General features: G+C 46.1%; 1 protein-coding gene across 2 annotated transcripts in view; it reads left to right on the top strand.

The window, feature by feature from the left end:
• Window positions 1-14,576, top strand: part of SLC18B1 (solute carrier family 18 member B1) — a 671,163-nt gene that overhangs the window by 220,271 nt on the left and 436,316 nt on the right. For both annotated transcript variants that reach the window (XM_085611645.1, XM_085611646.1), the window contains exon 6: window positions 1,646-1,802. In XM_085611645.1, the coding sequence (XP_085467771.1) occupies window positions 1,646-1,802 (157 nt within the window). The remainder of the gene's footprint in view (window positions 1-1,645; window positions 1,803-14,576) is intronic.

The following is a 14,576-nucleotide window of genomic DNA, read 5'->3' as shown; positions in this document are numbered from 1 at the left end:
TGCTCTGGAGTTGTCTTCAATTTCATATGTGAAAACTTGGTTTGCATGATTACTGGGAGAACCCTGCAATGACACCCAGAAATGACCTGAAAATGATAAAGGCTAGGTATTGGCAAGCCCTTTCTTGTATATAGTGATTAGAGAATGGTGGGAGCCTAACTGATTTTTTTTTAGTATTTAAATGTGATCCTAAGTTTTAGGATTTTTTGGACTAATTAAATCAGTTAGCACAAGAGCACTTTATTTTAAATTTAGATTGGAGATTCTTATAAAGACAGTGTTTGCTATAAATTGGTCAAACAGTATTCAGAGATCTGGTAAAAAGACATTGCAGAATCAACAAGAAAACATGTAAAACAGATATTAGTTTTTTCAGTTTCTAGCATCCAGATGTACGAATCCTTTAATCAGTCACCTGTTTGCAACCCAAATAAGCATTGGCATAGCCAATAGGTCTCGCCTTTGGGACCTTATAAGTGTTTAGCCATGCAACAGTTGCATAACTAAATACTTATAAGGTCCCAAAAGCGAGACCTATTGGCTATGCCAAGCGGCCGCGAAAGTGAAATTAATCGCAGTAAAGCCCGGCGCGCGCGCCCGCGCGCATGCACTGTAGCTCTAGGCTGGCCAGGTAGCACTTTTTGGAGCCCTCTCAATAAGTCTCGCCAGACCAGCGCATGCGCTGGGTCAGGCGAGACCTAAAAAGGACTTTTTGATGTACAAACCACAAATTGCAATTTGAATTTGCAACCAAAGTCCGAATCAGTATTTTGAAGGTGTGTAGGGTGTCCTTCCACATCCCAGGTGATATTTGGAGTGGGATGTATTCATGTTTAGCGACCAAATTCTGGTCGCAAATCTTTAATATTTTACTGACTACAGAAATGTAGTGGTAAGACATTCGTAAGCGAGAAGGGGTCCCCAAGGTACTCCTTCCCTTTTGTGAATGCTAAGATTTTTTTTTTTTAAGTAGGCAGTGATGACCACTGTCTAGCATTAAAACATGTTGAACATTTCTTTTTTTTTTAAGCATCTAGTTTTTCTTTAAGGAAAACAGAATGTGTTTAAAAAAAACACAAATGATTGCGTTATTTAAAAGCAGTCAAAAACATGGTGTGCCTACCCAGCAGGCAGTGATTCATAGTGGGTCGCACTTTGCAAACTACTGCATTAATATTCATGAGTAGGTTGATTTGTGGCCCACTATGAATCTGGTTTTTGCTAGCCAACCTATCAGAACTTAGGTTGGTTTGCAAAAACAGAATAGATTCAGTAAAAGGCGGTTCACAATTTACTGGCCCCGTTCTTACTACATCTGGTCATGAATTCCTAGAGTAGGCATGGCCCATTAGAGGAATATTTTTTATATAATTATTATATTGACATGATTTTATTCTTGTGTAGTGTATGAATTTGAAATCAGTACCAAGCAGAGTGTTGTGCATATTTTGTGACTGTTTTACTTGATGGATTATTTGATTTAAATACATAAATAAATGCAAACAAATTAAATTATTCATTGTGCTCAACTGAAACATATATTCTCCTTTTGACTTCTGTGCTGATCAATATCTACCTTCAGTGACTTACACAGTTAATTTAAGTATTTCAACAACGAAGAAACTTTATTTGTTTCGCCTTTCAGGGAACACTGGAAATTTTTACTGGACTGGGCCTTGTCTTGGGCCCTCCCATTGGCGGATTTTTGTACCAGACTTTTGGATATGAGATTCCCTTCATTGCTTTAGGATCTCTTATGCTTCTCATGTTGCCACTGAACATGTACATCTTACCCACATATGGTAGGAAACCATATTTTGTTGTTTCTGTTTGAAAGTGGAAGGTGTCGGTGGGCTCCACATAATTAACTTTTACCCAGTTATACTTTGTCACTTAAAAATAAGTGAAAGAAAACCATGACAAAAAGATTTGTGATTTCTATGCATTGATGTTTTCTTTAACTTCTAATTTATTTAGATACCAAAGTGGTTCTGAATATTTAAGGTGTCTAAAAAAGCTGATTTTAGATTCATAAAGGTGTTCCTATCCCATATGTGTGGGCTCATTCCCCTTGCAAACGTTTGGACAGAACTAAAAGTATGTTATGATTCACCCAGTTCCTTCCTTTTCTGACTACCAGTTACATAAGGGTTCTAGCGACGTTCAGTGTGTGCCTACATAAGTAACCATCCTCTTATTTATCTTCTGCCTTACATTTGTCATGTGTTTAGTTTAACTGAAAGTTGGTCTGGTGGGAGAACTAAGAGGGAACTAGTGAATAAATTACAAACATGCTGACTCTACCCACTAAAAGGTTGTGTCTGTATCATAAGGCTGGGCATCATTTTCCATTAGCCACATTCATCCAGTCCCATGTTGCGTGTGCAAGTCTTTTGTGGGCAAATTCTTAAAGGGAGGAGTGGCAGCAGCGGAGCAGAAAGGAACAGTTGCGGTGCTCTGTGTGGCTCTAATAGGCACACACAGACTGTATGGAGCAACCAAGACATGTAGAAAGGTGGGTACATACGAAAGCAAACTCAAGAAAGGCATTAGGATTAAACGGAGGTAATTGTTGACATTGTTCCTACTGTGAAGCGAGGAAGCAAAGTCAACTTTAGGTGCACAGTAAAGGATGGAAAGGCACATATTAGTAGAGAAAGAAAAAGCCAACAAGAGTAAAACCTCCCCAGGAATTATTTTATGCTCAAATCACTACACAACCCATTTCTAATAGCGAGTGGCAGGCAGAGAGAGCATAATGGCTGAACAGATCAAAACGTGGAACCACTAATGGGTTCTCATACTTCATGAGAAGACGGACAAGATTGATGTAGAATGATGGCATCTGAGGCTTCTTTGATAATTTAGACAGCAGTGATATAAGTCTGAATCAGAGGGCAGAGAATCTAATATTTTATAAGTTGATAAGGGCAGAGTTGGCAACAAACAAACTGATACTGGTGATTTCAAAATGGTGGCATCTCTTCCGTTCTGTAGTAGTAGAGTAACATGGTGTGCATTGACAGTCTGAAGATGGCAGCCCATTTAAGGTCTTTTGGTATAGCAGAAAATCAAAAGACCTAGATCTTGACAATCTCTTGAAAGTAATGATGTTGGCACTTCTTTCTGTATTCTATACATGCTTCTTTCGCATTGTGCAATGCTTTGAGTCCCGACTAAGGTCTCCATTATGAGTCATGCTGACTCATCTTATGTTCTCTGTTAATTAAGTATAAAGTGGCTGTAACATGGTCATCAGAAAAGCTTCTAAGATTGATTCCTCATAATTGTTCCGCTCTGGTTGTTATAGGAAAGTACAAGAAAGTGATTGCACATTTGCTATAACAGGTTCTTGTAAAAGAGATGAATTTGTCCAAAATCATGAGGGTTACTCAGGACCCTAAAAAAATCATTTCATGCATATTTCAAGAGGCTGATGCAGATATATATATAGTGGAGTCAAAGATATGACAAAAGAAGGTATTAGCATATTTGCGTCTGTGTTAGTGATCGGTTTCCTTCCAAAGCTTAGTTCTCATATCCAGCAGAGTGTGATGTATTGGCAGGCTAAGAGTGTAGATGAAATACTCAAGTGCAAAGTACTGTAATGATTGCTTTAATGCAAAGCACAGGGTGTTGAAGGAGAACCTCATGATGGTATAGATTAAGGGACTGATTACTACTTTGGCGGTGTGGGAGTAGATTGGCACTCCACCGCCCCACACCGCCAAAGTCGAATGCTGGCAGCCCACCAGATTAGAAAGGCACCACAATGGGAACATCAAAGCAAGTTTCTGAATGCCATAGACTGTAAAGTCCTGCGTCTGTGATAGTGATCGGTTTCCTTCCAAAGCTTAGTTCTCATATCCAGCAGAGTGTGATGTATTGGCAGGCTAAGAGTGTAGATGAAATACTCAAGTGCAAAGTACTGTAATGATTGCTTTAATGCAAAGCACAGGATGTTGAAGGAGAAACTCATGATGGTATAGATTAAGGGGCTGATTACTACTTTGGCGGTGTGGGAGCAGATAGGCACTCCACCGCCAAAGTCGAATGCTGGCAGCCCAACAGATTAGAAAGGCACCACAATGGGAACATCAAAGCAAGTTTCTGAATGCCATAGACTGTAAAGTCCATGCTGTGCAGGAACTGGGTGTCCATGCAAACAGGGTGGCACACCATTTGCCCCCTTGCATGCATCCCCATGGTATGAGGAAGCAGGGGGCCCTGCAGCCCCCTTAGTTTCCTTACCGCTAGCAGTTTCATGGGGTGAACACCACCGTGAGACCACTGGCAGTGAGGAAACCCATAATATGCCAGCCGGGGCTGCAGCAGCCCTGCCAAGCATATAGAGGTCTCACACCACCACCAGGACCACCAGGGAATGCAGTTCCTGTCAGTTGCCCTGGTGCCATAGAGGTCTGACTGCTGTAATTGTAACATGGTGATCAGACCACTGGTGCAGTGGTCCTAGACTGTCACCGCACCTCCACCACGAGTTTGGTCCTCCACGTAATCGGGCCCTAAGCATTTTCAGAAAGGTGGAAGAGTCAGGAAACAGATGCACGGTTTGAGTTTGGTTCAGTTGATAGTGGAAATTTGACCATGTAGGCAGTAATTTTGCAAGGATATGATATGTCTAATGATGATCCTCAAGGCAGGGGTAAGGGTTTTGTGAATAACTTGAATGGAACAAATGCGAACATCAACTTGTTGGAAAGGAGTACCCCTTGCTATTACTGCAGACGTCTTGGACACTGGAAGTGGGAAAGTAGACGGAAGCCACTTTGAATGGAAAATAATTTTGTTCCCTCAAATGCAGCAGAAGCCAAACCAGATGGAAATGCAACCAACTGAGGTAGTTGACCCATCCCAACTGGCTTCAGAGGTGAATTTGCAAAATAAAAGGCAATTCAATATGAATATGCCAGTAGCTCCAGTAATGCAACAACAATCAAAATAGAATGCCAGTCTATCAACGGAGTCCTTTAATGTCTGATAATGAATTTCTACAGTTTTCAGGATCTGCGATTAATTTGCAATGAAAATTACTAGGGTGAGAAGGATTGCATGCTTGTTGCAGTCCTACCTAAAGGTAGATAAGGCTGGATCATATGTAGATGGTGAAGTGAATGGCCTTCCGTATCCTTTCTGATCTATACTGGTACTATCCACTCCACGGTTCAGCTCATTGAGGCTCCAAACCTACCCCTTTCAAACAAACCAGTCCCAATTTAGAATTAATAACAATCAAATTACAAATCATATCTCAGCAAATGTTCCAATGAACATTGACCCACTGGAGAGCAATCTCAAATGTATAATTTGTGATATGAGCCATGTAAATATTTTAGGTAGAGATCAACGTTGCAAAATGAATTGCATGATTTATTGTACACCGGATGGTCAATGGCGGCCGGTAAGGTATGGGGGTGGGAGGCAGGGAGACAGGTTTGAATAACAAAAAAAAGATCACACTTAAGTGATCTTGCCACGTCTCTCCCACGTCTAGTGAGTCTCTTCCAGGGTCCGGGAAGCACCCAGGCTCCCCACAGCCAATGACAATGCTGTTATCAAGTATTGTGATTGGTACCACCGATAGTGATTATTCATTCAGATATACTTCTTCTTACAGAAACATGGCTTACTTGAGAGTCTGCCCCTGACATCTTAGCGGCAGTACCAGATAACTATTACATCTTGCAAACTAACCAACCCCCAGGGAAAGTGGAAGGCGGGGTTGCAGCTATCATCCATAAGGATTACCAGTTTAAGTCATTAGGGGTTACTGGTCTTCTCTTTGCTGACAGTTTAGTTCTCAAATTTGAATCCTCTCAGTCATCCTTCACTTGTGCCCTTTTTTACAGAGCTCCTTATCATATGCCCACTTTTCCTCAGGCACTAGGTGAAATGATTACTCATCTAGCCATCAATCACGCCAGACTTCTCATTATTGGTGACTTTAATTATTGGCCCAACGACGAACAGGAGAGTGTCAGCTAAATAGAACTGGCAGATCTTCTTTCCGGAATGAATTGCACCCAACATGTGCGCGAAGCCACCCACATAAAAGGGCACACGTTGGACCAAGTCTGGACAGCTAACCTGAAGATCTCAACCCCCCCTGATCTCGCACTTAGTCGGATCATCATTTTATCACATTCATTCTCTACGATGTTCGTCCTACTAAACCCCAATTACCAAAGAACTGCACGTGCAGAAATTGGAGAAATGCTAATATTGATCTCCTCTGTTCACTTCTTACCTCTACTGTCCCGTCTGTACTGGAGTCGTTTCAAACTCAGGCAGAGAGCATTAAGATGAGGCTTGAATCTGCATGTGAATGCGACGCCCCTCTTAAGACAACTAAGATTTTGAGACCCCACGACGTGCAGCGATGGTTTTCTGATGATCTAAAAATTAAGAAGTTGGCGTTGAGACAAGCAGAAAGCAGATGGAGACACCATTATCTTGCAGAAGAAAAGCCTATATATTCTACCTTGCTGAAAGAATATAAAAATGCCATTCTTCAAATTAAGGCAGATTATTTCTCCAAGAAGATTCTTAATTCAGCAAATAAGTCTAAAGAAATCTTCTCAATAGTAAATTAGCTTTCCAAACCAGATAGTCACGTTGAAACCGGCCCCCTCACAGTCCTTTTGTGATTCCCTCAACTCATATTTTAGTGAAAAAATCGTTGCCATCAAGGCCAGTATTCCTACCTCCACTTCTTTCACAGATGTTCCCAACATTTGTAAGACCCCATCTCAGTTGGTTCTGATTCCCCCTATTTCCCAGGAGACTTTTCTGGGTCTACTTAAAAAGGTGGGCTCTGGTTCCCCTACCGATTGCTGTCCTCCTCACGTTCTTCAGGAAGTTTTTTTTTCAAAAATATTTTTATTGAAGTTTTTCAACATACATCCTAGAAGAATACCACCATGACATCCCACGCAGGGGAGCAGTACAATTCAACAGGGAATAAGCGCTGATTAGCATATAATGTACAATGCGAAACCAACTCCTATCTAACGGGCAGCGCAATTGAAAATTACAGTTTCTGACAGTATTGGAGTCTGGGGCAAAGTTCAAGGAGCAGAGAATATGAGCAGGCAGGCCCATAGGTGACGTTTCTGTGTCCTGCGGTGGCAGTGTCCTTGCATTTTCCAACTGGAAGATGTTGTATCGGATGCATACACTTTACCTATAATCATGTCCCTAAACATGGACAACTTAAATGAAATAAACCACACCCTATACCCACCCACCACCCTCCCCGTGGTGACGGCAGCATTTACACAAAAAAAAAATCCCTTATGGCACTAGAAATCGGATTCAAAATTGGAAGAGGTGCAGGGTTCTAATGGTGGAAGGACAAACAGCCGAAGGAAGACCTCGTGACAGAAAGGCGACCAAGGGGCCCCATTTGAATTCAAAATTCTTGTAATCATCCCGGAAAATATCAGACATGCGCTCTAGACTAAGCAGTCGCCAGAGGCGAGAGTGCCAGAAAGAGATAGCCGGCGCCTCCTTCCTCTTCCAAACGGCCGCCAGGGTAATCTTAGCTGCTCCAATACATAGCCACAGGATCATTTTGTCAGCCTGAGTCTGATGTTCCAGAGAGGCATCACGTAGCCCCAAAAGAACCCTCGCCATAGTAGTGGGGATGGGATAGCCCAGCATGTCTTTTATATGCGCCAGGGTTTCTTCCCAAAAGGGACGAATAGTTGGGCAGTCCCACCAAATGTGTCGAAAATCCCCAAGTAGTCCGCACCCTCTCCAGCATCTATCAGAAACGGTGGGGAAGATCTGATTAAGCTTGGACGGGTGCAGGTACCAGTCCATCATAGTCTTCAAGTGTGCCTCCCTGAGCTCCGAGGAGCGGTTGAATCGTGTAATGTCAGACCACAGATGCGACCATTCCTCATCTGAAATAGGGCGCTGTATCAAACTTTCCCACATGGACATATAGCGATGGCGCGGGGATAACGTAGTTTTGAGGAGGAAGCTGTAAATTAAGGAAATCACTCCTTTCATGGAGGTGGCCTTAGTAAGAAAGGCTTCAAATTTTGTGAGGGGGCGGGTAGCGGCGTCCCATACCATAGGAGTGAGGGCCCAATGCATCAATTGGGTATAATGGTACCTTTCTGTATTGCCTACGTCAAAATCCCGCTTGCAGGCGTCAAAAGTGAGGGGATCAAAATTATGAAACAAGTGCGTCAGTGCTAGGCAACCTCCTCTCCTCCAGGCATCAAAGGGTCACTCATATAAGGCCGGGGGGAATGCTGGATTGAAGTGAAGCGGCGTAAAAGGCGAGGGGAACGAAGTCCATCTATCGTCTCTCCCGTAACCGAGTCCCAGACTCTTAAGGTGGTGCGTGTGGGGGTGCTGATGTACGCATTCTTAGGGCGGTCCTGTTTGGGACGCCAAACCAAGTCCCAAACAGTCCTCCCTGTCACGCTGTGGTCCATATGTAACCAGTGTTTATCAGATTCCGGTTTAGACCATTCCACCAAGACTCTTAGCTGAGCCGCTTTGTAATATAGGTGCACGTCAGGAAGTGCAACCCCCCCCCCCTTCTCCCCGAGAGCGACGAAGTAGGGAGTAGGAGAAGCGGGCACGCCCCCCCTGCCAAATGAAGCGGACTATCATAGTCTTTATTCTTCGAAAGAAGTCTCTCTCCAGCTCTATGGGTAGAGCCTGAAATAGATAAAGGAGCTTAGGAAGAAGTGTTATTTTTATGACGTGAATGCGGCCCAACCAGGATAGAAACAAAGGTTTCCATTTCAAGAGTTGCGCTTGCACACGTGTAAGGATCGGAGGGAAGTTGGCAGCGTAAAGCCCCTCTATTTTCGGCGTTAATTGAACCCCCAAATATTGAATGGAAGAAGTGGCCCAAGGTAAAGGGGTTAGGGATTGGAGTCTGATGACCTCTGAAGGTGGGAGAGTCAGATTGAGTATATATGATTTGTCGAGGTTGATTTTAAACCCTGCCACCGCTTCAAAGCGGTCCAGTTCAGTTTGGAGATGCGGAAGGGACGTAGCCGGCTGAGAGAGGGACATAAGCACGTCATCCGCGAACAAGGAGATTTTATGTTTCCCCCGAGAAAGGCAGTCCCCGGATCTCCTGGTTGGCCTTGATCGCTAACGCCAATGGTTCTATACTGAGTGCGAAAAGTAGAGGTGAAAAGGGGCAACCCTGACGGGTGCCCTGTGAGTGGGCAAAGGAAGAGGATTGTACCCCATTAACCACCACCCTGGAGCGAGGGACGAGATAGTTAGCCCTAATCATGGTATGAAATTTGGATGAAAAGCCGAATGCTGTAAGGGTATGGAAGAAAAACAGCCAGTCAACTCTATCAAAGGCTTTCTCGGCATCTAATCCGACTAAAACCGCAGGTATCTGGCGTCTGTTGGCCTTTTCTATCAGGTGTATAATTCGGCCTTTGATAAACCCCGACTAGTCGGGGTGGCTGAGGTCGGGCATAAGATCATTTAGTCGCTTGGCTATGATAGAGGAGTAGAGTTTTGCGTCCAGATTAAGTAGGGCAATTGGTCCATATGAAGCACATCGCTGGGGGTCCTTCCCTGATTTAGGTATTACCGAGATTACGGCTTCAGCCATAGTGCCGGAGGTCGTGCCATCCGCCGCTATCTGATTAAAGAGAAGAGCCAGATGTGGGCTGATGTCAGGGGCAAATGTCTTATAGAAGAGGGCAGTGTAGCCATCTGGACCAGGAGCCTTGTGGGGCTTTAAGGCTTTTATGGCGGCCGTGACGTCAGTCACAGTAATGGGGGCAGTAAGTAGGTTATTCCATTATGCAGTTCAATGACTGAAGGTATGCCTGTTGGGCCTCCGAGTCCAGTGTCTCCCCAGTGTACAAGTTGGCATAAAAGGAGCCAAGATCTCAGCTTTTTCCTCGTCCCTATGTGTAACCGCCCCCCCGTGGATCCCCTAATACCTCCTATGTATTCCCTCTCCCGCTTGTCTTTTAGCTGCCTAGCGAGATGTTTGCCTATTTTGTTTCCTTGAGCGTAGGACAGATGTCGTAATTTAAGCAGCGTGAACTCAGCCCTATTATTGTAAATAGCCCGAAGTTGACCTCGGAGTGCCGTTACATTGCGCAGAGTTTTCTTTGTAGGATGTAATTTGTGGACACGTTCAAGGTTAGATAGCTCAGTTTCCAATTGTTCTTGTTCACTAGCGCGTTGCCTGTTAAGAGCCGCATTAAGGGCGATACACTCCCCCCAAACCACAGCCTTAAGTGAGTCCCAAGTGGTGTACTCCGACGTGGCTTCCGGGCCATCGAGAGCAAATAATTCAGTAATAGTTGCTTTTAATTTGGTGCAGGACTCTTTATCCCGGGAAGTACCACCTGGGAGAAGTCGGAGCGTCCCCGCTCCAAGTGAGATTAATAGTAAAGAGGCTATGATCTGAAATGGAAAGGGGGAAAATCCTGGCACCCTGCAGAGCCCCCTGAAGGGATTGACTAATAAAGATGTAGTCGAGCCGAGAGTTTGTACGATGGACATGCGAATAGAACGTGTAATCTCGGGTCTGCGGATAGAGAGTGCGCCAAGTGTCAAGAAGGCCCATGTCATGTAGGCGTTGCTGTGTGTCCGTAGTGAAGGAGCCCGTGTCCGAGCGATGTGCATGCGTACTGTCCAGGTCTTTCTGCCATATTAAGTTGAAGTCGCCCATAAGAGTTAGTGGACCCTCTGCAAAGTCCATTAGTTTCCCCAGCAATGTACATAAGAAGACCGTCTGACCAACATTCGGGGCATATACTGCTGAGAAAGTGCAAAGCCTCCCCCTTAGGCGCCCTTTAATCATAATCCAGCGGCCGTCTTTATCACCCTGAATGCCCAGAGGCTGGAATTGCATAGAAGAGCGGAACATGATAGCCACCCTTCTGTGTTTCGTGGGAGCCGATGATCTGTAAATAAATGGAAACTGTTTGTGTCTGAGTCGCGTGTCTTCGGTCCTAGCTAAGTGTGTCTCTTGTAAAGCTACTATGTCGAGGTGATGGTCAATAATGTATTTCCACACTCTTTGGCGTTTTTGGGGGGAGTTAAGACCTTTGGCGTTCCAAATTTCTAAGGTGATCGGCATCATGTCACAGGTAGAAAACAACAGATCTCATTGAATCCTAGAGACCCCCTCGGAACCCCAATCCCAGATTGACCACCAATGTTCCAGCATTGCCCAACCCCAGCATGCGTGCCATTCCAGATGCCCGAAAGAACCTTAAAAGCAATAGATAATAAGCCGTCACCACAACCCTCCCATACCCACCCTCTACCCCCCAAAAAAATACAAGTAGACATTAACAGTGAAACGATACAGAGGAAGATAAACTTGACAGGTTATTAGCAATGATAGGTAGCACAAACAGCATCAACCTGCAGCATCTTATAGAACTAGAAGCGGTTACACCTCGCCTTTTCAAATCTGCGAAATATCATATAGAAGGTAACAGTATTACACATAATGGGCCTGCCCCCCAGAGCCATGTCACCTCTTTAAGCTGAACAAATGACCGATGGTTTGTATTCACGAGCTGTTGCGGGAGCAAAGTAGGAGCACACCCAGGAGAAGCATAGCCCCGCTGGAACCCACTGGGCACCACTGGAAAGACAGGTACCGGAGCAGGTCCGCCGGGCAATGCAAAACAAACTCATCATGTAGATCAGAGGTAGTCATCTGTGACCATGCTGAAGCAGACGAGGAGCCTCCGGAAGATTCACCAGGTACACTTTGAGAAAGGCCAGCCCCCGCAGAGGAGAGACCCAGCAGATCCAGACCTTCCTGTAAGTCGGTAATATGACGACGTTTATTCTGGAATTCAAAGCTAAGCCCAAAGGGGTAGGTCCATCTATACTTGATCTTATCATCCCGCAATTTAGAGGTGACAGGGTGAAGCTGTTGCCTCCGCGCCAGTGTAGACGGTGCCACATCCTGGTAGACGGTGCAGGAGTGACCTTGGAAGGAAGCAGAGTCCTTCATCCTTGCCGCCTGTAGCACCGCGTCCTTGACTTTGTAAGAATGGAATTTCGCCAGGATGTTGCGTGGTCTTTTCTTTTCGCCAGGTAAGAGGGATACCACTCGGTAGACTCTGTCCAGCTTAATTTTAAGAGACTGTGGGGCCAAGATCTCCGACAAGAGGCCCACCATGAAAGCCTCCAGGTCAGGCCCCTCCACGCCTTCCTCTAAGTCCCGAACTCGTATGTTCTCGCATCGCGCTCTGTTTTCGAGGTCCTCTACCTTGAGCTGCGCCTGGGACAATTGATCCTTGAGTGTTCTCACATCCTCCCGCAGCTCGTTCGAAAATTGATCCCGTTCCTGGTGTTGTTTCTCAAGGTCAAGGACCCTGGTGCCCACCGAATCCACATCCCTCTGCAGGGACGACAAGCGCTCCGACAGATCCGAACGCAATTGCTCCATTGAAGATTTGATGTCCTGACTGATGTCACTGCGGAGTTCAGCTTTAAAGTCCTGGAACATATTCAGGAGATCCGCTTTTGTAAGTGCCATGGCTGCCGCGTCGGCGTCCCCTCGAGCGCAGATCACTTGTCAGAGGCCAAGAAGAAATCTGAGACCCTGTTGGAAGTCCTGCCCGCCGGTTTCTTAGGCGGCATAGGGATCAGGACCCCAGAATCAGGTGGCACTAAGATGAGTAGTAGGTGTGCGTAGAGTCCTGATTAAGGCGCCACCGTGTGGGTCCGCAAGCCGAATGGTCAGTCATCTATTGCTCAGTAGCAGCACCCGACAGACCGATGAGTTGTGGCTCTAGAGGCCCAGATGGCGCAGTGCGCCCCCCAGATAGCAAAGCGGAGGCAGAGAAGATTTTGCGCCAGTGGTAGCAGGGAGAGGAGAGACTGGGGTCCCCATTTGCTGGCGTTCAATGCAGGTGTGGGCCTGGAGGAGCTAGGTAGTGGTAGCTGTTGAATTCATCGAGCAGGAGAGGTGTCCACTGAGGTGCATCGGCGAGGTTGCACCGAAGCAGCTGTAAGCCCCAGTGTTCCAGATGGCCAGACCAAACAGGAGTGGGTGTTTTCAATGTAGTCTCTGCATACACCTCGGAGTCTGGCTGGAGGGCAAAGGTGGGTGAAATCGCGCTGCAGGCCGCAAGTGCAGCATTCCGCCGTCAGTTAGGCGGCGCGGCCGCCATTTTAGGGTCAGGCACGTGCGGGGGAAGGAGGCTCTGGATGTTGCTAACGCCCCCACAGTCTCCGCGGATACCCCCCCGCTGCCGCTCACCTTTAATCCGCTGTCACTCCTCACATTGGGGTGCCCGCAGCGATGCGTCCAAGATGAAATCCTCACGGGCTCCCGCGGCTCCTGAGCCTACGCCCCATCTTGCGCCCGGCTGTCGGCACACTTCAAGGGGGCGCGGGGCAAAATAGAGGAAACGCCGCAGTGATCAGGTACGCAAATCGCTCCCTGCTGCGCACTACATCTTCCGATACCGCTGCAATCCGTTCACGCAGTCCGTTAGCCACCACAACCGCCCTTGGACACTACGGGAACAGCGTGTGGACAGGGAGCCGAGACGGTCTACGTCCGTTCGGCCATCTTGCCCAGCCACGCCACTTCAGGAAGTTTTTACCATATGCCCGGACCCTCCACTTTCTCTCCTTAACAACTCACTTAAGTTTGGCATTGTCCACGACCTTTGTAAAAGTGCGGAAATCATCCCTATTTTAAAGAAACCTGGCGCGGATCCATCTATTCTTAGTAACTATCGCCCTACCTCCTTGCTGCCCTACCTGGGTAAGGTCCTAGAGGCCCATGTGTCGAACCAACTTAGTTCCTTTGTCGAACAGTCCCATGTTCTGGACTCCCATCAGGATGGGTTTCGACCCGCCCATTCTACAGAGTCAGTCATCTTGACAGTTTTGGATGAATTTAGAGGGGGGGTGGATAGGGGCCTCACCCAGGCCCTGGTACTCCTGGATCTGTCAGCAGCATTCAACACGGTCGATCACAACATCCTGATTGACCGTGTCAGTAATGCCGGGATTCAGACTCTGGCTCTAAAGTGGTTCTCCTCTTTCCTCAGTAACTGGTTTCAAGCGGTACGTCTTGCCAACTTCTCCTCTAACAAGATGGAATTGACCTGCGCAGTTCCCCAGGGCTCCTCCCTTTCTCCGCTCCTTTTTAATCTGTATCTACTTCCTTTAATCTCCTCCTTGCGAGAAAGGAAAGTTGGAACATATAATTATGCTGATGATCTTCAATTGTTTTTTTTACATCAATCTCTCACAATCCTCTGTCTCACTTTCAAGATACCATGATCTTTATAAGTGAATGGATGAACGAAAATCAATTGAAGCTCAACCCCGATAAAACTGAGCTTATCCTCACTGGCCTATAGTGCATGCATATTTATTTTCCTTTGCGATCTTTGAATATCCAATGGCTCATACAACAGAGAGTTATTGGCGATGAGGGGTGGATCCATAACCATGAGGGAAAGGAGGGATGGTACACTGACTCAGGGCATGCCTCGAGGAAGGTGGGTCACTAGTCAATCGAGTGTCAATGCAAGGTGCGGGTGGTTCTTTTGAGGGAGTTT

This window comes from Triturus cristatus, chromosome 6, assembly GCF_964204655.1.
Source record: "Triturus cristatus chromosome 6, aTriCri1.1, whole genome shotgun sequence".
Classification (NCBI taxonomy): Eukaryota; Metazoa; Chordata; class Amphibia; order Caudata; family Salamandridae; genus Triturus; species Triturus cristatus.
This window is presented reverse-complemented; position numbering and strand designations above follow the sequence as displayed.